General features: G+C 45.9%; 1 protein-coding gene across 8 annotated transcripts in view; it reads left to right on the plus strand.

Moving 5' to 3' along the window:
- Positions 1–26,609, plus strand: part of MAPK9 (mitogen-activated protein kinase 9) — a 44,896-nt gene that overhangs the window by 12,456 nt on the left and 5,831 nt on the right. For 5 of the 8 annotated variants that reach the window (XM_040964453.1, XM_040964457.1, XM_040964458.1 and 2 more), the window contains 8 exons: positions 4,098–4,227; positions 6,686–6,744; positions 8,933–9,071; positions 18,754–18,919; positions 20,179–20,250; positions 23,565–23,747; positions 24,686–24,810; positions 25,796–25,859. In XM_040964453.1, coding sequence (XP_040820387.1) covers positions 4,098–4,227; positions 6,686–6,744; positions 8,933–9,071; positions 18,754–18,919; positions 20,179–20,250; positions 23,565–23,747; positions 24,686–24,810; positions 25,796–25,859 — 938 coding nt within the window. Of the gene's footprint in view, positions 1–4,097; positions 4,228–6,685; positions 6,745–8,932; positions 9,072–18,753; positions 18,920–19,783; positions 20,251–23,564; positions 23,748–24,685; positions 24,811–25,795; positions 25,860–26,609 lie in introns of those variants that run through there. The other 3 variants (XM_040964451.1, XM_040964455.1, XR_005882037.1) reach the window with 2 other exon arrangements.

Genomic DNA, 26,609 nt, shown 5'->3' on the forward strand with positions numbered 1-26,609 from the left:
GGCAGCAGACTGGTGCAATCCAGGAAAGTCACACACACAACCACATACTTGGGATGAGCTTATGATTTTAGATAGAGGTGGCCTTGTGTTAGTTTTTTTGTAACTACAACGGAAAACCTGAGGCTACTAGCTTGGTAAAGATAAATGATAGAGTCATTTCACAGTTGGGGCAGTTCAGGTCTGAGACCAGGCAGCCCTTGCTGGTTTGGTTCCTGCGAGGCAGTACACAGCAGGGGCAGAGCTTGCACAAAGGAAGAATCACGTGGTGGCCAGGAAGCAGGGAGGGCTGGGTAAACTCAGTGCAGGCTTTCTTTAACACCCTTTTCTGAGAACTTGGGAGGTCACCCCTTGGCATACATACCCAGTCAGCTAAGGAATGGCTGCTGGGTCCTGCTCATAAAGATTGCAACACTTTCCAGCAATGCCACTTTGGGGACCAAACCTTTAACACATGGGCCCTTGAGGGCTCCTAACTCAAGTCCGAGCCTTAGGAGCCTTACAGAGTGGTGGGGGAGCATTCACATGGGAAAAGGCGAAATCGGACCCAGTCCCACATTTTATGCACAAAGCAGTCTCAGCTAACCTCCTCCAAATGTGTAGAGATGTGTAGAGAAAACCTGTTGAAAATAGTATAGAAGACTTTATGATTTTGGAGGTAAGGAAGGACTTTAAACAGGATAGAAAAGATCTTCATCATAATAGAGTGATACCATTATCTTAAGAGTAAGTTTGCCTATTTATTTAAAATTATAAAAAGACTGTCATGAAGAAACAAAAGACCAAGCATATGACTTATATAGTAGCCAGAGTTGTGGCACAGCGGGTTAAGCTGCCCCTTTCAGTGCTGGCATCTCGGTGTGCCAGTTCAAACCTGGCTGCTCTACTTTGGATCCAGCTTACTGCTGATGCCCCTGGGAAGTCCGTAGGTGATGGCCCAAGTATTTCAATCCCTGCCACGCATGATGAAGATCCAGGTACAGTGTGTGGCTTCTGACTTTTGCCTGACCCAGACCTTTCTGTTTCAGCCATTTGCGGGGGTGAGCCAGCAGATGGAGGGTTTCTCTATCTCTATGTGATTCTGCTTTCAACTAAATAAATCCATAAATTAAAAATTAATTGACTTATACATTTATGCAACATATATGAAGAACTCCAGTAAGATAAAGATTCAATGTCATATAGAAAGTACTTCATCGCAAAAGAGGATACAAATAGCAAGTGAACATAAGAAAAGGTGTTCAATGTCATTATTCTTTAAGGAAATAAAGACTAAAACCACAATGAACTGTAGATGTGTGTGTAGTACAGCAGTTAAAAGCTCAACTTAACAATGCCAAGTATTAGTGAGGATGTGAAATCACTCTCGCTGGTTGGTAAGTGTTGGTAAGGATGTGACATGGCCCTTAGAAGGATGTGGCCTCCATAAGCACTGCTGGTGAATTTAGAAACGGAATGAACCAGTTTGGAACAGTTGGACACCTAATAAAATAGAATGCGTGGGTTCCTGGTACGAGCTGTGTATCCATGAGAACCTACCTGCCTGGGGACATAGAGCTAGTAGAACATTTATGACAGTGATTTTTATAATCACCTAAACACTAAAAGCAATCAAAATGCCAGTCAGTGTCTGTGGTCTGTGCAAAGAATCACGGAGCCTCATGCAACAACAGTGGGTACCCCTCATAGTGTCTGGCAAAAGACACCAGATACAGGAAATCTCAGAAACCATGCAAAAACTATGGGAACTCAAGAATGCATTTTGGTTGGAAAAAGTAAGAAAGGGGCTATCGTGAAAGTCAGAAGTGACCTGAGCATAGTGTGTAAGGAGCACCAGTGTTTATTTGAGAGTGGGAGAGGACTTTGGCTCTGCGTGATCAGGCCTGGGGCTGAGGAGTGAAATGAAAGTAAAGTATGACTTGCACTGGACCCATGCTCAGTGGGGCAGGGCCTTTCCCCCCACAAGACAAACTGTCCATTTATGGTGAGAATAGAAGCTTCAACTTTTTCTTAAGGGATTCCTGGAGAATGCACCCCCACTGTTCAGGAAAATAATAACCGGACATGTTCACATGAAGCCAAGGCCAGTGGGAAGAATCCCAGGTAATAGCTGTGTCGTGGGCTTGGAGAGCCCCAGGGAAAAGGTTTGCAAGAGGATGGCCCTCATGCTTGGACCCTTGCCGCTAACATGGGAGACCCCAGTGAAACTTCTGGATTTGGGCTTCAGCGTAACTCAGCTCTGGCTGTTGTGGCTATTTGGGGAGTGGGCCGGTAGATGGAAGATCTTGTGTTTCTGTCCCTCTGTCTGGAACTATGACTTTTCAAATCAAAGAAATAAATAATTTTTTCTTTTTTTTTCTGAAAGACGTGATGTTGAGCAATGCTAGAATGTAATCAAAGAGATTCCATTTGCTGTTGCTGCTGGCGGTAGTCTCCTCCTAGGAGAGTGGCAGCGCAGGCTGTCTGGCATGGAGAAGGCGCCCCAGTGTTGCAAACAGTGAAGGCAGTAATGTGTTTGTGCTCGCTGTCTCTCACGTACATGCTTTCTCTGTCTCATGGTTTTCGGCGTTCAAACACACATCCCTGAAAAAAACACAAAAGACCGAATAATAAATACAAAATAAACGGGTTCTCATACTTGACTATCTGAGACAGAGATATGGAGGAAAAGAGGAGATTGAGAGCGGAAGGGTGACAGTAAGAGTCTTGGTTTGCTGCTGGGGTGGCAGGGGATTCCTCTGAACACTGATGCAAAGAGAAGCTTTAGGCATGCTGTTGAAAACTGTGAAGAAAACCTGAAGAATGTGAGAACAGAAAATTGAGAGGTGTTGAGAATTTTAAATGGTTTATTCCTCACTTTCCATATTTGAGAGTAAGCAGCTAACTTCTGAAGTCAATAAAGGAAGAAACTAAGTAAAGCAAAAGCTGTTGATTCTTTGGCGTTAGGAAGTGACCCCAGGAACCCAGACACTAATTAAGTGAAGGCTGATTTTAAATGGCCTGTAGATTCGGAGGTGGCCTTCAGCCACTGTGAACCCCTGAGGAACAGACAAAGGAAGCATGCGATCCGGCTGGGCAGGTTTTCATGTCTGTTTCCTGGAGGAAAGTGAGCGCCCATCCAGAAGGAATTGAGAGACCCTGAAATCCAGCTTTTGGACTCTCTTGTCCCTTCAGGGATTTCACAGATAACCGCTGCTTACCTCGGGCGTTTGGTATCGTGAGGACTTGTCACGGGCTGAGATTCTGGCTTTTACTCTAAATCTTTTTGACTGGGAAAGCACTGTCAGACTCAGGATTATCTTCTCATGAACGAGATTGTTAGATGATGACCACCAACCGCCCGCCCGCTGGTGGAATAATATCGGCAAGTTGTTCAAAGCTGTAATGGAAGCTTTATTGGAAAATCCGCTCCTGGGCCCCCTTCGCTCAGAGGGGAAGGAAGAGGGAGGCGAAAAGGGCAACTGAGATAAGTGTGGAGGAGTTGTATACCCCTCTAGACACATGGGCAGCCAGAGGGGCTGTCTGTGCCCCAACTATGTAAGGAATGTCCATTCAGGTATGCCATTGGTCAGCTGGAATCCCACCAGGTCGGTGACATAACTGGCTCCTGTGGCCCCTCCTGTTCCAGGCTGAAGCCTGGGAGACATGCCGGGTCCGGAGCAGACCAGCCCCTCATCACCAGGGCCCTGGGCATTTCCTCAGCTATGGTATTTCAAACTGCATTTTTATCTCTAATCTGTGATGATGGGGACTTTGTTTATTCAACTTATGGACATGTTTAAACTGAAGATTTTCTGTCTTGACCAGCCTTACATGCTTTGTTTGAAATTACCTAGCTCAGAAATGCTAATCTCAGTTAACAGGGTGGGAGTTAAATGTGTTAAAGATCCCTGTGCACAAGGGGTGTGCTGCTGCACCAGGGTCGTTGTCTCTGCAAGGACTTAGCCTGTCCCATAGTCTTACTCAGCCGATTCCACGCTCTCTACCTGTAGAGGAGAACCCCTTGTGCTTCAGAAAACATTCACTGAATGTATATTCTGCATTTCTGTTTTCTCCAGGACCGTTCTAATAGCTTGCTTATTCTGTTTCCTAATTTGTAGTGCTGCTTTTGATACAGTTCTTGGGATAAATGTTGCAGTCAAGAAATTAAGCCGTCCTTTTCAGAATCAAACTCATGCAAAGAGAGCTTACCGAGAACTTGTCCTATTAAAGTGTGTCAATCATAAAAACGTAAGTTCCTCTGCATGCTTTGATGTTGTCGGTGATAACGGTTTTCAAACGTGTTTGGAGATGGTCTGAATTCAGACGCAAGGCAAACTGATCCTGAAATGACTAGTAAAACAATTGTTTTACTGATGGAAGTCTTCGTTGGCCTTGGCACAGTGGATGTTACTGAGGCGTCGTGATCCACACAGGAGTCCAGGTCTCCCGGCTGAAGGAAAGGCCAGTTCATCCTGTATCCATTTGGAGTTCACTTTCTGGTTCTCTTCACAGGAGCAGGAGCAACATTTGTGTGTGTGTGTGTGTGTGTGTGAGAGAGAGAGAATATTATTTGGTAGCTTTTTTCCTTACAGACATTTCAGTTATAAATACACATTCTTTTCTGGTGTGGCATTATGGATTGCTGTACTGTGCATCTCCACAGAAATGAAAGCAGTGAATTTTAAGAGAAGCAATATGTTCTTGGGATTGAAGCCCTAGCGAAGCATCCTATATGTCCCTGCTGGTGTCTGTGAGCATCACTGGGGTTGAAACCATGAAACTGGAAGGGACTCCCAAGGTCAACCCATGGGATCCCTTTTAGGAAGAGAAAACAGATTTGAGGTTACACTAAGCCCATTCCCTTTGTTTTTACCTTTCTGCTGAATCTTCCTGGTAAAGGGATATTAAATACAAAACTATTGCTTATTTTGAGTCTGTGGTATAGTTTTAACATTTTACATTTCTTAAATTTTTTTTCAAGTCTCTAGAAGATGTGATTATTTTTTTAAAACACTCAAGCCATATAAACAAGAAAGAAGAAAAATCTCAGAACCCACCACCCACGCATCACTGGCATGGCCGTGTTGGTAGTGTTCTTATGCTCGCTTGCAGTGGTGTCTCAGTGAGCTCAGTCCCAGGGTCCTTCCCGTGGCACAGGAGGATGTCTGCTGTATGCCTGTGCTCTGATCATCACAGCGAAGCAGTTCTAGGTAGCAGCGTAGCATGCACATGACTGACTATTAAATCTTCTGCTGTTCAGTAGATTTGTTCATTTTATCTCTGTTCTGGCTAATACTGTAATGAACAGTACAGAAATTCACGCTTGTCTCAAGATTGCTGGGTCAGCGGGCAGGCACCGACTGGTTTTAATATATGCTGACAAAGTGACTTAAGCAAAGCTGTCCGTTTCACACTTCCATTAAGAGTATCTGAGGCTCTCTTTCATAAAAGATTTCCTTGTACTGCATATTATTGATTTTTAAAAAATTTTTTACGAACCTGATAGATGGCAAATGATACTTGTGAGGTTGATTTCTTTCCAGACGCTTAGTAGTAATTTATTGAGAATTTGCTTTTCATACCTTTTGTCCATTTTTCTCTTGGATTGTCAGTCTCATTCTTAATCATTTACAGATTTTAGATTTTAAAACTCATGATGCCTCTTTTTTTTTTTTACATTACACATTATGTATGTAGTTTCTGCCACACTGTTTTTTTTTAAAAGGTTATTTTTAGTTTTGTTTAATGTAAAATCTCTTTGATTTCCTGCCATGGCTAGAAGAGGCTTTTATTTATTAGGATTGTGTTCATGTTTTTTCATAGTCAATATTCTGTAGCTTAATGCTTTAGATTTAAGTCTGTGTTCTGTTTTGAGTTTATCTTGGGATGGCGATAGCAGTGAGAAGGTAGTTTTGTAGTTTTTTTGCTGTGAGCAGCTGGTCACAGAGCGTACTCAATGTTGGTCTTTCCCTTCATCATTTGAAGGGGCTGAGGGTGTGTGTGTGCTTAGGAGAGTGGACTCATTGTCAGCAGCCAGACGGAGCCTGTGCTGGGGCCAGCTCTGTTGCCCTCTGTAAGTAAATCTATGAAGTTATGAGACATTTGAGCTTAGTCTTTGTAATGCAGAAGTTGTAGGAGTTTGTACATAGTATTTAGGTCTTCTGAATTGATGTATGGCTTATCATTTTTCAACCCATAATTTCTCCCAGAAGACATTTTATATAAGACCACTTCAGCAAATTGGTGGAAACTGGAATTAAAAGATAAGTTGATTTTGCTACAAGGAAAATATTGAATTCCTTGCGTAATAGAGGGTCTTCAAAAAATTTATGTAAAATTAAGTTTATAAAAAGATGCATGGATTTCAAAAATTTTATACCAAAATAGAATCTTTTATTTCTATGTTCCATGAACTTTTTGAAGTATTCTCATGTTTGAATTCAGCAATAATAATCTAAATTACTAGAGATATACACAAGTGATTTGATTAAAAGTACTTTCAATGAAAGTGTTTTCAGTTGATGTATAATTGTTTTCAAAAGGTATGTAAGAAAATGTTTTGGTAAAAGCAATAAAAATCGTAAAAGGAAACACAGAGTTCTACTTTGTTTTCCCAGCTTTAATATATCCTAATGCCAAGCTTAATTTTTTATAATCAAGCAGAGTCGTCTGACATACTGAGATATAATTTATCTTTTCTTTTCAGATAATTAGTTTGTTAAATGTATTTACACCACAAAAAACTCTAGAAGAATTTCAAGATGTGTAAGTACCACTTTATTCAGTAATGCACTATGCATCAAAAACACCAAATTTAGGAAAAAGAAGGAACTGTAGGTGACAGTACATTTTAATTATATAGACACTTTTCTTTGTGAAAGAAATATTTGAAAAATTGGATATTTATAGTTATTTGTGCCTTGAGGGTGTTACAGTTTCAAAAATAATTTGAATGTCCTCCCAAGGTTCATGTGTTAAAATCTTGACCTTCTGATTTGTCTGTGAGTGAGTAAAAGATGGAACTTAATCACATCACGGGGTCTGAAGGTGGGCCAGTAGACAGGAAGCAAATCACACTAGGTTGTTGGGGTATAGCCTCTGCGAGGGGGGCCTGGTGGCTGCTCCCTGGCTCAGCGCTGCCTGAGCAGGTGGGTCCCTGACGTGGCCTGGTGGCTGCTCCCTGGCTCAGCGCTGCCTGAGCAGGTGGGTCCCTGACGTGGCCTGGTGGCTGCTCACTGGCTCAGCACTGCCTGAGCAGGTGGGTCCCTGACCTGCCCTGGTGGCTGCTCCCTGGCTCAGAGCTGCCTGAAACAGTGGGTCCCTGACTTTGGGCCGTGAACCTCCAAACCATAAACAGAAGTAGTCTTCTGTAGTTTTTCTCATATATTTTAGTTAGAACAACAGGAAGATCTAACGAGAGGAGTAACAGGATTATCTGCTTCACTGGAAATAATTCTCCAGAGTAGCAGGAATCCTTTCTCTTGGCCCTGAGAGCCAAGATGGTGACCTTTATGCTTTCATAGGAATTATTCGAAATGATATAATTGAGTAATATGTTCCAGAGTCTTCAATGGAGTTACCTCACTGACTGTAAGACAAAATACAGAGTTTATTGGTATATCCAACCAGTAAAACGTCTTCCATTCTTGGATTGACCATGGTACTGGCCAACACAGGCAAGCATCCCTTTGATTTTAAGAATTGCAGACTCAGGCCCGGCGCGGTGGCGCAAGTGGTTAAAGGTCCTCGCCTTGCACGCCCGGGATCCCATATGGGCGCTGGTTCTAATCCCGGCAGCCCCCCTTCCCTTCCAGCTCCCTGCCTGTGGCCCGGGAAAGCAGTCGAGGATGGCCCAAAGCTTTGGGAACCTGCACCCGCGTGGGAGACCCGGAAGAGGCTCCTGGCTTCAGATTGGCATAGCATCGGCCCGTTGTGCTCACTTGGGGAGTGAATCATCGGACGGAAGATCTTCCTCTCTGTCTCTCCTCTCTGTATATTCGCCTTTCCAATAAAAAAATAATAAAAATAAATCTTTAAGAAAGAATTGCAGACTCCCTGTTAGAATCTGCTAGGCATGTTGGGGAGACAGGCAACAAACACAATCAAGACAGAGGTTCAGGCTCCAGGAGCCCACAGACTAAAAGTCAGGCTGGGCCAGTGGGAGTCAGGAGCCAGGCTGCATGTTTAAATATGGAAGCATGTGAGGGTTCCCCAGAGAGCTGGAATCAGTTGGTACACATACAGATCAATGAAAAGAAAGCAGCTCACATGGTGATTGCAGTTGAGAAGCCCCCTGTGGAAGGCATCAGTGGCCTCAAAGAGGGGAGTTCAGCACAGTGTGGGAGCACAGCCTGAGCAAGCGGCATTCAGAAGAAAAAGGAAGCAAGGCTTGAGGTGTTGAGTCCAGACACATCTGGGGAGCTTTGCTTTCAAACGGAGCTAGAAAATGGGGTGATAACTGGTGGGGAAGTGAGGTCAGAAGTTTTCTTTTGCTGATGTATGCTCTGTAAAGATCAGACTTCAGTTTTTAGAGCAGGTTTGTAGTTTCACAACTACAAAATTGAATGATGGTATGGAGATTTCCCACGTTTCACAGCCCCCCACGGCTGCACATTCTGCCTGTTACCATCCTCCCCTGCAGAGCAGTGCATTTGTTACCAGGAGCCCCTTGGGACAGCAAGGTCTAGGAAGGACAGCTTGAGTGTGGGAAACCCTGTTTACCATGATATCAAAATTGTTTTTAGCTTGCAAGACCTTGGGTAAGTTAGCTCATTGTATGTTCTTAGGGAAAATTTCACAAAGTTCTGTTGCAAATTTGTTTCTTTTCCAGATACCTTGTATAAGTCTAGAGAAACTAAAGTTATCTTTTTTTGCAGTGTAGTGATTGTAACTATTGTTGTTTTATTAACATTCTGGGAATTTTGTGGTTCACAACTGTTTCCTTGTTGCGCAGGTATCTGGTGATGGAATTAATGGATGCTAACTTATGTCAGGTGATTCACATGGAGTTGGACCATGAGAGAATGTCCTACCTGCTTTACCAGATGCTTTGTGGCATCAAACATCTGCACTCTGCTGGGATCATTCACAGGGTAAATTCAAGATCCATTGGCTTCATAATCCTTTAGATACAAAAGGATATAATGTTTTCTTAAAAATGTGTCAGTGCTGAAAATCCAGGTAACAAGGGGACCCTGCTGTGCTTGGAAATATTCTGATTAGTACCTAGTTGTGGGCACCTGGTTTGCAGGCCTGTGCTGGCTCCTCAGCTCCTCAGGTGCTGGGTTGAGGAGCTCAGCTCTTGCTGTCTGCTTAGCGTTAGATTGCAGTCATACTTCTTGCTTGTTAATTTTCCATTTTGAATTTCAAGTGTAGAAAAATTATAAGAATGTGACAGAGCTCTCAAGTACCATTTAAACCAAATTTACTTCCTACTAATATTTTGTCATGTTTGAAATCCCATTAAAAAATTATTAGAGATAGATAGAAATGGAGTGCCCATCTACTGATTCACTTAAATACCCATCATGACCAGGGTGGAGGCCGGACAGGCCTAAGCTGGGTTGCTGAATCCAGTTCTAGTGGGAGCTCAGGCACGGAAGCACCACTACTGCCTCCCTGGGTCTGCACTCGCAGCAGCTGTGGAACCAGAGCCAGGAACTGAAGCCAGGTTCTGCAGCGGAGGATGAAGCTCTCTTAACTAGAGTTAACAGCTAGACCTTGCCCCTAAAGTTTTGTTTTTGACTGGCAAGGAATTTAGATTTAAGTTGGGAGAAAATCAGAAATCATATCTCAAGCGATGCAGTTTCCTGAGAACTCTTAAATTATACTGCATCATGAGTTTCTGGGATCATGAGGACCCCCACACCCCCTCCTCCCTGAGGGAGCCGGCTGTCTGGAAACTGTCAGCATCTGGAGCAGGGGAGTTGCTGCACTGCCTGAGCCTGGGATTTGAATGACAGGAAGTAACCGTTAAAACCTAGGGAGTTAAGTGATCCTCTGAGCTGGTTGACTGGAACCACTGGGCAAGCAGAACTTCATGATAGAATATTTTTTTAAAAATCAGTTAATGGCCTGGTGAGGTTGCCTAGCAGCTAAAATCCTCACCTTGAACGTGCTAGGATCCCACATAGGCACTGGTTCTAATCCCAGCAGCCCCACTTCCCATCTGACTCCCTGTTTGTGGCCTGGGAAAGCAGTCAGGATGGCCCAAAGCCTTGGGACCCTGTACCCATGTGGGAGACCTGGAAGAAATTCCTGGCTCTCCTGGCTTTGGGTCGGCTCAGCTCCTACCATTGCAATCACTTGGGGAGTGAATCATTGCGTGGAAGATCTTTCCATTCTGCCTTTCCTCCTCTCTGTACATCTGACTTTATAATAAAAATAAATAAATCTTTTTAAAAATCCGTTAAAATGTTGAGTGAGACCAGAGGAGAATATCAGCATTTTATCAGATACTCTCATCATTCCATAGATTGTTAGTGTTCTGATCTTGTTGAAAGACTGTTTTTAGAGTTTAAGTTCTAACAGTAAGTACTTTTCTGGACTAAAATCTCTGTGTAGCCAAGACGAGGCTGGGAGTGAGCAGTTTTTTGCTGTGATAGTAGCAGTAATACCTTCTGATCTGCTTGTGTCTGGAAAGGTACAGTTCATCATAGCCCGTGGACAGAGGCCTCCCACAATGGGCAGCACCCACACCACTGCATGTGAGCGTAGGTCCCTGGCACAAGGCCAACCCCAGGGCAGGCCTGTCTGTGCTGAGACCTGGCAGGCTGATTCAGCGTTGGGTTTGTGACCAAATACAGCCTTTGCTGCCACCTAGTGGTCACTTAGAACAGCATGTTGCATAAGCAAATTCTCTGCAAATTGTATGTAACACTAAGCTTATTTAACATAAAGATTTCCTAACATGCCATTCTACTTCTGTTGTTGAAAATTTTACAGACCTTTACATAACTTAAGACAATCTTAATATCTCTAAAATGCAATTGCTAATTTTTAGGCTTCAGTATAATTTCCTCCATTTTAGGCCTAATTTTAGAAGGCACATCTAGCAATATGCCTCACTTTTTTTTTTCCCTCTTGCACACAGAGGTTGGGGAACCATGTGTTTCTGCTCCTGGGGGCCTTGTACACACACAGGCCTTTTTTGTGGGGCCTCGTCAGTTTCCTTACTTAATGGGTTGCCATCCGTAAACTCAACCAGCCTCTAGTGGGAAATATTTAAAAAGCAAAAACAATACAGTGTAGTAAACTATTTACATAGCATGTATGATGTGTTCAATATTTAAAGTACAGGGAAGATTACATACTTCTTTACTATTTTATTTATATATTTGGAAAGCAGAGATGAGACTGAGAGCTCTGTCTGCCAGCTCCCTCCCACATGCCCACAGCAGTCAGGGCTGAGGTAGGTCAAAGCCAGAAGCCTGGAATTTATTTTGGGTCTCCTGTGCTGGTAGGCACTTTGCGTGTACCTGGCCTCCCAGGATGTACGTGAACATGAAGGTGGAATCAGAAGTGATGCCCTGAATTGACACCAGGAACTCTGTCATATGGGATACGGGTGCCTTGATTGTTCTTCCAATGCCTACTGCCACATCGTTGTTTGTGAGGGTTGAGCTTTCTTAGGGACGGGAGAGGATCCTGGAACTGATCCCCTGAGCATACCTAATGGTAACTGACCACTACAGCCCAGGGACTGTATTTGACATCTACCACAGCAGGCGAATAGGGCCCAAAGAAATGTTGAATTTGCTTAAAGCTGTGCTTGGAAACCCCTGGAGACATGAGATAATGATTCCATTGCGCACCTCTGCGTTGTTGCCTCCTCAAAGTACCAAGTCTCAGCAGTGCACAGGTGCAAGCAGGGGAGGGCCTGCTCTGCCTTCTCCACCGAGCCCTGCCCATGGCCCCAGGAGAGGGGCCCAGACTTACCCATTATAATGTGTAAATCATGTACAAACCATTGTGTGTGCAGCAGTTCTCTCCCTTGTCAGCACTGCCATGCCTACTGAGATACGCACTTTCAGTTTTGCTTGTTATAGTTTCACCCACAGTCCCACGATCCTTTAGTTTATATAATTGACAAAAGAAAGGAGAGGACTGTGGTTCTGCGTCACCAGCGGTGGGTGGCCGTGACTGCGTTTAGGTGTATCTGTCTTCCCCTCCGCCCCCCGACTCTGCAGTGACACTGCTCCGGTGGCTGTTCAGACCTGCAGTAGGTCCTCTTTAACGCGTATACTTTTCAAAACATTCTGTACATAGTCTTTGTGTAACTTGCTGGATGAGTTGATTTTTATCTTCAAAAAGACACAACTGCACATGCCTGTAAAGAACAGATCTCTACCTCATCCCTCTGGATTTTGATGTTTACTTGTGCTTCTTGAAATGGTATGTTAAGGTCTCTCTGCCCACATGTTCTGAATGTTGGGCGTAAGATGCAGTTGTAGACCTTCAGCACATGGCACCTTTCCCCTGGGCCCTACACCCAGCACAGTCGCCTGACACGGGTACCTTCTGTCCTCACTGGCCCTGGAGCTGTCCTGCACAGCCAAGATGTATGTGTATGCCTGGCTTTTATTACTTTTCTCCTTTCCTGACTTACCCTGCAGATAGTGCATTTCTCTTTGAAGTTTCTATGTGGTTTTAGCTAGGGGAGTGTTTTTCTGTGTTCTTCCCTGCTCCTCTGACCTCAGGCATCTGCAGGCACCCAGATCTCTCCTCAGCATATCTCCCCTGGAGCCTCCACCCTGCTCCTGGCTGCACAGGCCAGCTCCTGTCTGCACGGGCCACCCCCATGCCAGATGCAGATGTCATCCTGGACCTCTTGGCACCACATGTCCCCAGGCACCCCTCACCTCCCTTGCCAAATTCCCACACCCTAACTGTCCTTTGTCTCTTTCACTCACATGGCTCCCTGTTTTGGTGGAGCCCATCTTTGAACAGTTTCCTAAAATACAGAGGCCACAGGTGCCTGAAACTTTGTTCTTCCTCTCACATAAATAACAGTTTGGATTCAGAACTGTGAGTTCAAAGTCACAGTGAACAGAGAACACCTGTGGCAAGGTATCCAGTAGGCTCTGGAGCTTTCCACTGCTGTCTTGTTGCTTGCTAAGTCTTCGTGTATGTCCTGTGTCACTTTGGTTGTGATTTTGTCCTCTGCAGTATGAACTGTGACAGTGCTGTGCCTTTACGTGGACAACTGTTTCCATCGCTGGCCCTGATCCCTGGGAACATGGAGTTTGCAGGCACATTTCGCGGAACTCTGAGAATGTTCTCTGTCTCAGCCTGTTCTTCAGTCTGCCACTCCATGCACTCCTCCTTGTGTGTTGCTGCCCAGGTGCACGGGCACCATGCAGAGGCCATCTGTTTTTCCAAAAGTTTTGTTACACCTTGTGTTGATTTTCTCTCCCCTGGGTTCCATTCTCAATCCTATGCAAGGTCTTTCCCACACCTGTGTGTGTGTGATTAATGGTGTGCGAACTGGCAGCATTAAAAGACACTGGCATAGAGAATCAAGATGGCAGAATAGGGTAAGGATATGTTTAAATGGACAGAGAAACATTAGCCAGTGTGAAGCAGAGAGGGCACATTCCAGGAAATAGAAGAGGACAGAACAACAGCAGAGGGGTACCTGGACACTGACAGACACAGGAGAGCAGCAGACACAATGGTGTAATGTTGCAATGACTGATATACCAGCGCATTCAGCAAGTGGTGATCTGAACTCCACTGGCAGCTGGAACTCCACCAGCAACAAGGTGGGAAGGGTCGTTCACTGTGAGCTCAGGAGGTGAACCCAAAGAACTGCTCATCCTGCTGGTCTGTTTGATTTGACCAGGAGCAAAGACAGAATGGCAGGCCGCAGATGGGCAGTGTGGGAAACAGGGTAGATTTCACAACCCAGTCTGCCTCCTAGAGCTGCATCGGGCGCCATTTGTTTAAGGAGGCAAGGGCTATAGGACAGGACTGCACATGCACTGAGCTGGGAATGAATTCACTTATGGCTCAGTGAACTGCAACAGTGTGGCATTCTACAGGTTCCACCCAAGACAGGTCCAGATGGCCCTCAGAATTATAGAAAAATAAAGTTGAGCTCTGATGTATAAACAAACAAACAGAAGACACTGGCGGTGTTGACATGGACAGAGCATGGACAGAGCCACAGAGGCCACAGATGTCCTGGGAGTCTTGCTCCAGGGACAGGATGAAGGGTCGGGGGGAGGATGGGGTTGCCTGGATCCTCATGTGGTAGAACACAGACTTCTGCTCCCCAGTCCTGTCTTAGGTGGGGTCTCGGCCATGCTCTCCTCCGCGTCTGATCTTGTATCTAATCCTCCAGATCTGGAAACAAGCAGAGGCTCCATTCCTGGGGTGGAGGTGGGGCTCTGGGAAGTGTCTCTGTGTTTTGCTGCCTGCCTTACTCCACCTTCTACAGCCACCTGTGGTCTGCTTCCTGGACCTTCCTGGCTGTTGGGGGCCAGCACGGTTGGGATTCCAAGCTTTGCTCCAAGGCATTGACTTCTCTGTTGCCTTCCCTCCTTCATTGAATAGGCTTGCCACTTAAGAGCTTAGCCACTGTGGATCAGACAGGGAGGGGTTTCCTGGAGAAGCCTAAAGGGAAAAGGGGGAGCAAGTCAGAAGAGTAGGAATTCCATCAGGGCAGCACAGATCCAGCACCTGGGGTAAGGGGAGGGAGAGGGAACAGCATGTAGAGGTGACTAAGGTCCTGTCAGCGGGCTCTGTCTCCTGTCTGCTCAGTCACGGCCAAGTCACCATGGGAGGAGGGGCCATGGCGTGGACAGGGTGATGCGTTCAGAAGCTGCCTTAGGACCCTCTGTCCCTTCTGTTCTGTAGCAGGGGATCACAGAGTGCATCTCTGTGAATTTCCCAGTCCTGGTTCCCCTCAGCTCTGCTGCTCCCCAGGGCTGAGAAGGCAGCTCTGCCATGGTTCCCATGGCCTCACCTTCCCTAGCAGAGGTCTAGAAAGTGGGCTTAGCGGAGTAAGCTTAGGTCCCCTGGCATGCAGCTGTGCTCAGCCACTGCCAAGGCAGGCTGTGTAGCCCAAACCTCCTTTTTGAGGGGCTGAGTCTGGTATTCACCATGAGTCACCCCAGTGTGCACTCAGCTATACAGGGCAGCACAAATGTGCTTGGCAGTTGAGTAATCTTGGCTTGAGAGGTGAGAGAGTTCTGGGAAAAGCAGCTCAAAGTTTCTATATGGAAGAGCCGGGGCAGTTCAGACAGCAAACACCTGTCACCATGTGTAGGGTCCTGCCTCCTTCAGCCAGGCTGGATCTGGGAGTTGAGCAGGCAGTGGTTGCAGTGGTCATGGCAGACCCTCCGCCTGCTGACCCTCTACTCCTGTCTGGTTTTGGTCACAGGTGTGTTATGGTGGCATTGTTGGCTGCTCCTGGGAACACCATGCCCTTGCAACCATGTTTTGTGGATCAAGCCTAAACCATGAGGCTTGGGCATGTGTGTTTGTGGGTGTGTCCTGCTTTTCTGTTTCCTGATGGCTTTCAGGTTTTGAGAACTGCGTTGACCCTGCCTTGTTGATTCTGAAGGTTCATTGAGTTCAGGAAAGTTGTATTGCACAGGCTGGGCAGAGTCCATGGGTGTGGAATGCTCTCAGGAGTCCCTGTGGCCTCTAATGCCCTTTGAATTGACAGGCATCAGACATGATATGGGCATTGACTCATTGAGAACCCCAGTTGCAGACATTCAGGCCCAAGTTTTATCACTGCTTTCCAAAAGAGGGCAGTAAAGTGTGTTGTTCCAACAATATCAGGCCACGAAAACAGTGTCTTGACAAGTGGCAGTATCTTGAGGTGGGTGTGATTTCTGATTGGTTCAGGTCATCAAGCCACTGAGATAGCTTCCATAGTTATACCGGCCCTGCTGCAATGGCCTTTGCTGTCCTGCAGCTGTGCTGCTGGTGCTAGACCAGATTGGATCTTGGGTGCTGCTGTGGTGAAGAACAGCCATCTCTACCTCTGCGGACTTGTACTAAAGATTTTTAAAACATGTTCTGAACAGGTATACACTTTTTCCTTTTGCACTCTTCCCCTGCACATTTTAGTGTGGCAACTATTTGCAAAGCATTTACACTATGTTAGGTAGTATGTGTCATGTAGAGGTGACTTAAAGCATGCAAAAGATTGTGTGTGTTTTCTATGGAAATACCACACCTTTTTGTGTAAGGAATTGAGTGTCCACCCCTGAGTGGTCCTGGAATCCTTCCATGGATACCAAGGGGTACATGCCCTGGGAGGACTGGGATGGCAGGAGGAGGTCTTCTCCTGCACCTGGCAAGGATTTCTGTTGTATTTTTGTGTGTGTGGTTTTTTGTTTTGTTTTGTTTTGTTTATGATTTACTTATTCAGTTGAAGATCAGAGTCTCAGGAAGGGAGTGGTAGGTGGAGAGAGAGTGCAGAGGGAGATGGGGGAGATCTTTCAAGTGCTGATTCCCTCGCCAAATGGCCACAGCAGCCCAGGCTGAAGCCAGGAACTAGGAGCTCTGTCTGGGTCTCCCATGTGAGAGACAGGGGCCAAGCTATTGGGCTATCTATTACTGCCTTACCAGATGTCCGAGCAGAGCAATGGGGATTTGAACAGGCTCTCATATGAGATACTAGCATTTCAGCCAGAAATTTAACCCACTGTATCACAACACCAGGCTTTGCTATACTTTTAAACATTATGCTGAATAAACTGTTTTGAGACATCATTGTGGCTGCACATTTTTAAGTCACCTTCTGTTTATCCTGATAGCATCCCCACAGCTATCCTCATTTTTGAGGAATGTCTATGGGCAGTCTCCAGCCTGAGGCTGCTTGTCTGCCGCTTCTCTGAGGCCTGTCTGAGGCTGACTTTCAGAGACTGCCTGTCTAACCTGTCAGAGGCCTGTCTGAGGTCTGTCTGAGCTTGAAGCCTGTCTGTGGCCTGTCTGTGGCCTGTCTGCAGCCTGTCTGTGGCCTGTCTATGGTCTGTCTGTGGCCTGTCTGCGGCCTGTCTGCGGCCTGAGGCCTGTCTGCAGCCTGTCTGTGGCCTGTCTGAGGCCTGCGACCCATCTGTGGCCTGTCTGCAGCCTGTCTGTGGCCTGAGGCCTGTTGGTGGCCTGTCTGAGGCCTGAGGCCTGTCTGTGGCCTGTCTGAGGCCTGCGGCCTGTCTGTGGCCTGTCTGCAGCCTGTCTGTGGCCTGTCTGTGGCCTGTCTGTGGCCTGAGGCCGGTCTGTGGCATGTGGCCTGTCTGCAGCCTGTCTGTGGCCTGTCTGAGGCCTGCGGCCCATCTGCGGCCTGTCTGTGGTCTGTCTGAAGCCAGAGGCCTGTCTGAGGCCTGAGGCCTGTCTGTGGTCTGTCTGTGGCCTGTCTATGGTCTGTCTGTGGCCTGTCTGAGGCCTGAGGCCTGTCTGTGGTCTGTCTGTGGCCTGTGGTCTGTCTGCGGCCTGTCTGAGGCCTGTGCCCTGTCTGTGGTCTGTCTGTGGCCTGTCTGAGGCCTGTGGCCTGTCTGTGGCCTGTCTGAGGCCTGCGGCCTGTCTGTGGTCTGTCTGTGGCCTGTCTGAGGCCTGAGGCCTGTCTGTGGCCTGTCTGTGGCCTGTGGCCTGTCTGCAGCCTATCTGTGGCCTGTCTGCAGCCTGTCTGAGGCCTGCAGCCCATCTGCGGCCTATCTGAGGCCTGAGGCCTGTCTGTGGCCTGTCTGTGGCCTGTCTATGGTCTGTCTGCGGCCTGTCTGTGGCCTGTCTGAGGCCTGTCTGAGGCCTGAGGCCTGTCTGTGGCCTGTCTGAGGCCTGTCTGTGGCCCGGCAACTGGGATGTTTAGGACTCAGTTGCTTAGCTTTATAAAACATGAAACTTCACATTTAAAAATTCCCTATGTCCTTCCATGTGGCAGTGACTTACCATTTAATGTTGCAGAGATGCATCTGAGAAAGAATAGATAGGGGTTGTCTAGAAGATAGTTGTAGGTCAGTTTGTAGTCCTCAGGCAAAAGTCAACCTCCTATGGGCTGAGGAAGGTTCTGGAATGTGGAATTTGACATGAAGGAAGGCCCTTGCACAATGTGTTAGGCTCTTGATGTCAGTGGAGGATAGTGGAAAGGTTCATTCCAAGGAAACATTTTCAGATTACAGGGAGGCCAACAAATTCTGGGCCTGTGCTGTCTGGAGTGATGACCATGAGTGACTGTTGGAGCACACGGGCTGAAGCCATAGTTGTAAAGTACAGAATGGACTTTATGGAGCAACCAGATTGATTATTCAGTGTTGCTTACACTTTAAAATGATAATGCGATGGATATATTGAGTTAAATAGTTAATTATTAAATTTAATTTCATCTAATTCTGTTTACTCTTTTCTACATGACTGATAAAAAATCTAGATTATACACATAAGGTTAACGTTGTTTCTACTGGTCCATGCTGCCCTGGCCTAGGAGTGAGTGTGAGGATTTGTGGAATTGTGTTGGAGGAACTGAAGGCAAACTAGGCTGGGAGGGTGGAGAGGAGAGGGGTGGATGCCAGGGCCAGACAGGACTGCTTGGGAGACCCCTGGCTGGACTGTGCAGTTCTGTGGAGGATTCCACATGAGGGGAACTCCGGACCTTCTGAGCCTGATTTTGATGAGTTCCAGTTCAAGAGAATTTTCCAAAATCATTCCCAAACCTGTGTGTAATTCTGCCCTTCTCCCTGCATTCATTCACTTCCGTAGGCACTAACTTCACCAACCCACGCAATGTGAAGTTCACTTTATTCATTTAAACTCTTTCTATCCTAGGACTTGAAGCCTAGCAACATTGTAGTGAAATCAGACTGCACCCTTAAGATCCTTGATTTCGGCCTGGCCCGAACAGCATGTACCAACTTCATGATGACCCCCTATGTGGTAACACGGTACTATCGGGCACCTGAAGTCATCCTGGGTATGGGCTACAAAGAGAATGGTAGGTACAGAAGGGGCCATAAAAGGCTAATGTTTAAAAATAGCACTAGAATACCACCAGTTTTTCCTTGAAACTGTGTAAAACATATGGGTACCCTGTTATATATGTTTTCCTGGTCCATAGATGAGAAATCATTTATTTTAGATTGATGATGCATAAGAGCATTTATTTTTAAAAAAATCACTGTTGAAATTACTTCTATACTTCTTAACTAGTGTAACTGCTGCTAGAAATGTGTGCAGACGCTGGGCATGCAGCTGAGGTCAGCGTGTCCAAAGGAGGGCCAGTGCTGGGGCCTTCCGCTTTCCCTGGGCATCTCCCGTAAGGGTGCTTGCTGTCCTCAGCCCCAGCACCACTGATCTCATTGATGTTTTGAACTTGAATAAAGCAGCACGTTCTCTAAGGTAAAAATTTGGTGCTTTCTTAACATCAAAACTGAGCTTGTTCTAGTAGTATCAGAGCTCTTTGAAACTTGAGCAAGTTTGGTGGGGGGGAGGGGAGGGGAGAAAGAAAGGAAAAGAAAGAAAACAGACTCTAAGTTTTGCCAGGTCGGTGGAAGTGGGTTTCGCTGTGGGTGTGTGTAGGTGCTCTGGTTGGTGAGAGGATCGGGTACCCAGTTCATTCTAACCCACCTCCTCTGGCAGGAGCCTCTCCATAGCTCTGCCTGTGCTGTCGAGTCCCCACAGTAGAAGTGGGTATGCCACAGGCACAGCTTTTCCAAGCCCAGACTGGCACACTAGCCCCACCAAACATTGCCCACATCTCATCAAAGCTCCCTAGGGGACTTGTCTCATCTGGGAGGGGGTTTGGAGGAAAGTGGTACCGGGCTCTCTCGCTGGTTTGTAACCACCTGGTGTTTGGTAGTGGACATCTGGTCTGTCGGGTGCATCATGGCAGAAATGGTCCTCCATAAAGTCCTGTTCCCAGGAAGAGACTGTATCCTTCACGGGAGGGAGCCTGGGCGGGGGGCTCCTGGCCCTCAAGGCTTTGTTGTTCACAGGCACCTCTTGTTTCTGGTTTTTGTTTTAGTTTTTTTTAAGCCGTAAAGTATTGGAATCTTTGACACTAAAACCCCAGATTGCTGCAAACTGAAGGCTAAAATAGAGGTCAGCAATCATTCGTATTGTGTGAAAAGTTCACCCTTAGCTAGCAGTTGATTTCCCATTTCTGTGTGTTTAGTGCACTGTTAGAATTCCTCGTCCTCACCTTTGTTTTTGTTCATGGCACATCATAATTTTGTCATTTCATTTTATTTTCAGTTGATATCTGGTCAGTGGGTTGCATCATGGGAGAGCTGGTGAAAGGTTGTGTGATTTTCCAAGGCACTGATCGTATCCTTCCCGGGACCCTGGCCCCGGCCATGCTTTGTGTAGATGCCAGTGGCAGCGTGGTCTCACCTGCTTACAGGAGTGCGCCAAAGAAAAATGTCATCTTCCAGACTGCATGTTGCTAAATTAGTGTCACAAAACAAGTGGTTTCACTTTGCGTTTTCTTTTTCACTTGACTACCTATGATGATTCTGTTGGATTTAGAGTTATGTTAGCCACTTATATTATATCCTAATTTTATGTTTCAACTAGCTGGAAATTTATGCAAAGTAAATTATTCACTGATATGTACATTCATATACTTAAAAATGAAAATGCTGTTTCATTTAGTTCATTTCGTTTGTTTAACTAGGAGAGGTGTTATCTAGTGAGTTAATATGCTTGCGTGATTTCATTTAACAGACTATTTTTTAGTTGTCAGTTCATATTAAAAGGTTTTCCCCTAGTGTAAGAACTGAAATACACTACCTAAGACCTGAAAGAAAAGCTTAAAATGGGAATTTGGGGAGAAACAGTGTGTTAAGTACTTGCTTGTTATCCTGCTGATACTTCATAGAAATACTAGTTGTGACACGCTGGGAAAGTTAAATCAATACAAGCTGCAAAGATTAGCTCATACTGCGGCCAGCAAGTCGTGTTCGTGATGCGCGAGGGAGAACAGACGACACAGAGGCCAGGAGAGCCCCTTCTCATCCAGGCATCCGTCTTGCATGTCCAGCATCCTTCCCTCGCATGCCTCGCTCCCAGCCCTTTTCCCACCTGTGTTCTGACCACGTCATGTTTCTGTTGGTTTTGATTTTCTGTTTCGCTCTGAAAGCTGAAGTAGCACTTCTCTTGGCAGGTGTGGCTGCTTTGAATACAAGGCAAGCTCTGTAGTCAGTGCTTACATATACTTCTTGAAAGTGATTTTCATCTTGAAAGTCATTTTCTTATGAATTCTTCACAGCACAAACTTGGAATGAAAAATTTTTTATTGCTGACATTGCATTTATTTTATATTTTCCATATCCTACTCATAGATTACATGTGAAGATAAATATAGCATTTTGTTTTGTACTAATACATTTTCTGGAAAATTTCCATAAGTATTTGTTTTGTAATAAAAATCAAGTAAACTCAGTTTAAAAAGGGGAAAGTTATAGTAGGCTAGTAATTTAAAACTAAACTTCCTTCGTTTGTCTTAATTCTTACTCACTTTATACTCTTTTTTATTATAGTAATTAAGGAATGTTCAATAAGTACAAAAGTGGAGAATATACATTCTTTTTGGTACATATCAGTGATCTGAAATTTCTCCTTCACATTTAACACATCATCAGTAAATAATGCTTTTTATATAAAATTACGAAATGTTATTATCAAAACTCGCATAGAGAGCTACCCTGTTTTCTAAAGAAAATTTCACAATTTTCAAATACATATTGAAACTTACGGAAATTAAGTCAAGTGTTCTCAAAGGCTTACTTGCAGTTTCCTGTGCCCCAGCATGGACACTTAGCCCTGGTGGCAGCGCACATTCTGAGGAGTCCAGCGCTGCTTGGAACCTTGGGTTTCTTACGGAGCAGAGCCCTGGCATGACACTGCAGTGGGGTCTGTGCATACCCAGAAGGTCCACCGGGCTCGTCCAAGTGTCCTTCCCCTCCTGCATCCTGGCATTCATTACTCCAGCAGACACTCGGTCAGCTGCCATCATTAGGCTCCTAAGCTGACCAGGCCTCACCTTGTTCTGAGGTAGAGTGGATGTGGGAGCCACACCAAGCTGCAGGCATGCTGGTGAGGAGGGCAGCCCTCAGAGTCCACTAGGATTTTGAGATTTCTGTTAGAAAACTCAAGTGTGGAATTCAGGAGATAGAGGTAAAGAGAGAAGTGTGGGGTCATCAGTCTGCCGACAGCCTTGAAGCCATGAGGCTGGAAGCTAGTGCCTGCAGACAGAGGAGGGGAGCACTGAGGATCAACAAGCCAGCACTCAGGAAGTGAGCACTGGATGTGACCGTGGCTCTGGTGAGCCTGATGGGCCTGGGTTTCCTGGAGTCAGGGAGAAAGCCTGAGAAGAATATGTTTAAGACAGAACTAGAGATACCAGAATCTAGACAACTCTGAGGGATAAAGGATGTAGTGATAGCAAGCAGGAGCCGGGGGTGCCTGAGAGGTGGGAGGTGAGCTGCGCCCAGCCAGCTCCCCAGGGCAGGTCTGAGGGACGCCCGGGACTGAGTGGGGAAGAGGTGTGGAACGGCTAAGGAGAGAGGGAAAGGTGCAAACTAGCTTCCACAGGACAGAAGGAAGGCATGCCTCTGATCCAGTAATGTGTATGAAAAAAAGTCAGGAGGATCCACCAGTGATGGGAATGCCTGGAGCCCATTCCCGGCACAGCCTGGAAGCCCACCATTCAGAAATAGCAGAGGTCAGGCACCTGAGCCCACCTGGGCTACCTACCTCGCTGCAGCATGAGCTCATTTCTAAGACAGACCACTGTCACTTTTTAACTGCTATTCTCATGCTTCCTCTGATAGCTTACAGTTTCAGTATCACTTTCCTTGGTCACCATTCTGGCCATCCCAAGCTTTGCAGGCACCCTGTGAAAGAGGCACAGCTGCCGAGATCTACATAGTACACGTAGGGAAGCTGACCTCTTGGCACACTAACTCGCTGTGTTCCTTGTGAATGCTCAGTGTGTAGCTGAGTCTGCAGTTTGAAAGGAAGTAGACAGGCTGCCCAGGCCTTGCCCACAGAGGGTGTGGTGGGTGAAAGCCAGGTAAAACAGAGTGGCTTCTCAGAGCTCAACTTGCTCTGTCCCAGCCAGGTACAGGAAGGAATGTGGCAGAGGACTCCCCAAGGCCAGAGCTGGCCCTGCAGCTGTTCTCATTGTCCTCGTGGGGCCAAGGCCCAGCTGTCAACTGAGGGTGTCAGCGAGATTCTCTCCATTGCCTCTGAGTTCTCCACTTCAGAGAGCTGAGATCTTCCTCAAATTCCAGAAACTGATCTCAGTGTCAAGTGTTTACTTATTTCTGCTTTAGGTACTCTTAGTTACAAGTTTATTTTGAACTAGAATGGAAAGGCATATAGACATAGTGGTGCTGATTCACCAAACTGATGATAATATGTAAAAGAATATATAGCATAGATGAATTTTAAAATAATTTAACCTAGAAACAAGCCTTATTTGAACACCATTTAAAGTGCTTCTGCTGACCCAGTGGGGTGGCCCTGTTAGTTCCTTGTTGATGTAAATGTAATTTAAGTACTCCTTCAGATAGTACTACTTAGTGTAACTTGAATGTGAAGCATTTCAGTTGTATTTTCCTGAAGAGAGCTCATAGATATTGATCAGTGGAACAAAGTGATTGAGCAGCTAGGAACACCATCCGCAGAGTTCATGAAGAAGCTTCAGCCAACTGTGAGGAATTATGTGGAGAACAGACCAAAGTACCCTGGAATCAAGTTTGAAGAACTCTTTCCAGATTGGATATTCCCATCAGAATCAGAACGAGACAAAATAAAAAGTAAGATACCTCTTTTTCTTAAATTTGCATGTGAAATCCAAGAAAAGCTTTCATTTGTACATGTGTGTCCATTCCAAAAGTGAATGTTGGCAGGTGAAATAAGCTGACACCCCAGAAGAGAGTCACATGTGGGCTGGAAACCGGGCACATGAAGCACTGTGCAAAGACGGCTGCCAACCTGGCAGAGCTGTCCCCAGTGTTCACACTCATCTGAAAGCTTCTGAAGCCACCCATCACAGCACTGGAAACCCACAGCGCTTTCAAGTACACATAAAATTGGAATCCAGATTGTAGGGTCAGAATCTGTGATGGTTGTTCAGTAAAAAGGCCTTCCCTATCCACTAATGCCCTTCAATGAAATGTCCGTGTCAGGAAAAGCAGATTTGTTTTCATCCACAGCAAAGTAAACAATGCGTTAGTCAGAGAAGCTGCCAGCTTTCCCTTACCCATGCAAGTTGTGAATTTTAATTGCCAAAACCTGGGTGACCCTATATTTTAATTATGAACTTGTTGGCTTTTTCCTATTTTATATCTAGATTTTTTAATGTATTATTAATATTGCACAACAGCTAGGCCAAGCAGACACATGGTGAAGTGTTTATCTTGTGGGAATATGAGTTTCATGTGTGGTTTTAAAAGTCTGTTCTGATTTCACACTTCGAACCCACACCCGTGGTAGTGTCACCTGAGCTCTTGCCACACACCCTGCCGTGGTTTCTCAGCCTCCCCGCAAACACTGGTCTTGGGGTACAGGTTCCTCCTCCCCTTACAGCATCAGAGGCATAGAAACACATTAGAAAGCCCAATAGCTGCTTGGATTTTCCTTAAGTTTTAGGGCCTGTCCTGTTTCTGTCCTGTTTCTTCAGTTAATATGTCTGTTCCGAGTGTGCAATCGTGTTGATTTCTTCATTGTGTGCTTTTTTTTATTTTCACCCTAGCGAGTCAAGCACGAGATCTGTTATCAAAAATGTTAGTGATTGACCCCGACAAGCGGATCTCTGTGGACGAGGCTTTGCGCCACCCGTACATCACTGTCTGGTACGACCCTGCCGAGGCTGAAGCGGTGAGTGTTGACTTGGGGAGGGCATGCAGGCCTCTCACTCACTGCAATCTTCCACCTCTTGAGAGTGACAAGTCTCATCAGAATAAGAACATTCTTTTGTGGGGCCAGAATTGCCTTCATGAATGTGGGCATCTGACCCCCTAATTCTGATGCAGGGTGCTTAGCAACAGGGCTGTGTTCTGAAAAGAGGGTTGTTGGGCAGTGCACTGTTGAGGAGGCACACATGAACACAAACTCAGACAACCATCGTGTCACCAGGCAGTGTACTGCACAGTAGTGCTATCACAGGTGGCAAGAGTTTTGGTCAAGAGTTGATCAAAGCTGTCCTTTGTTCAGCATCTTTTCTGTGCTCAACCCTGTGTGTGGCCTCAAGTTATATCCTCTTCAGGAAGGCTGAGTCATTTGCTGGAGGTCAAATGGGTAACCATGTCCCCATTCCCCCTGCTGGGACAGTTCCGTAAGCGTAGTGCTCATGTGTATTGTCCATGGCAGCACTGGCCTGGGTGACCGTTAGTTGTCAGTAAAGTACAACCCTGCAGCAATCTTAACTAACTGCGTGCTGTCAAGTATGACCCATGGATTTCAGCATCATTTTAAATTTGTTTGTAGGAAAAGAATCTGGTTTATGAGCAGACTTGGGGGACATTCTGTTTGTGAGTTGCATATTAGACTTGGGAGTTGTACCAGGAGGAAAAGTCCAAGGGACAGCTGCCTCTCCCAGAGTTCCCAGCACAGGGACATTAGACCAGAAGAGGCTGTTAGGACATCCTGAGGTCCTGCCATCACTAAGAGGATTATTATTAATAGCTCAATTTGGGCTGTGTTCTTCCTTAATTATTTTGATTCTGAAACTGATACGATATCACACTTTCAGAACTTTTAATGAAAAGAAACCTGTACCATAGAGAAGTTTTCCAAGTGTTTTGCCTCTTGCTGATGCCTCAGCACGCTGAACAGCTGACTTTACCTGTAATCTGCTTTTTAGCCACCACCTCAGATCTATGATGCCCAGCTGGAGGAAAGAGAACATGCCATTGAGGAGTGGAAAGGTAAAACCCCAACATGTTCTGCCCCATGGGGCATTTCCCTTTGGGAAGGGCAGGATCCCCCGGGCCACTCTTGTTACCGCACAGAAGTGAATGAGGGTAAGACAGGAACGCACATGGCCTCGTTACTGCTTGTTTCATCTGTGAAAGATGCAGGCTTCCTCACCTACCTTTAAGTCACCAGATACTACTTCGTAAACTAAACTCAGTTGATGGTATCACACTTATCTGATAGTGTGTTAGAATTGTGAAGGGAACTCCAGTTTGTAAGCTGACATGGGAAGTGTGACTGTGGCTCATGTGAACTCTGCACAGAAGAGTCTAGTCTAGTTTGGGGAAAGTTCCAGATTTTAAAAAATGCAAATAGGTATTGTTATCAGGCAAGATTAATACACTACAGCAGCCTAAGCATCGGTGAGGAGGCCAACTGACAGGTTTTCATTCACACCAGCTCACGGAAGCACTGATGGTGCCCTGCAAATAGAGCCAGCTTCCTGCATGTACACCCGTGGCTAGGCAGTGCCTACAGCCACACACCTAAGCCTCAGGACATGCTTGCAATGTGCTAATGTCGGTTCATAAATCCTAGTATTTTAGAAACTCCTGATAGCTTCCTTGGTAGCTTACAGTTCTTACCAATGAACACTGAAGAAAATGAAAGTGAAAGCCAAGCAAAGACTGATGTACAGAGTCATGTCTGTTGGAGCCACTCTTGTCTCCTTCCCTGCCCCGTCCCAACCACCTGCCCACCTG

Source organism: Ochotona curzoniae, unplaced genomic scaffold (assembly GCF_017591425.1).
Source record: "Ochotona curzoniae isolate NIBS_2020 unplaced genomic scaffold, NIBS_Ocur_1.0 scaffold_3554, whole genome shotgun sequence".
Taxonomy (NCBI): Eukaryota; Metazoa; Chordata; class Mammalia; order Lagomorpha; family Ochotonidae; genus Ochotona; species Ochotona curzoniae.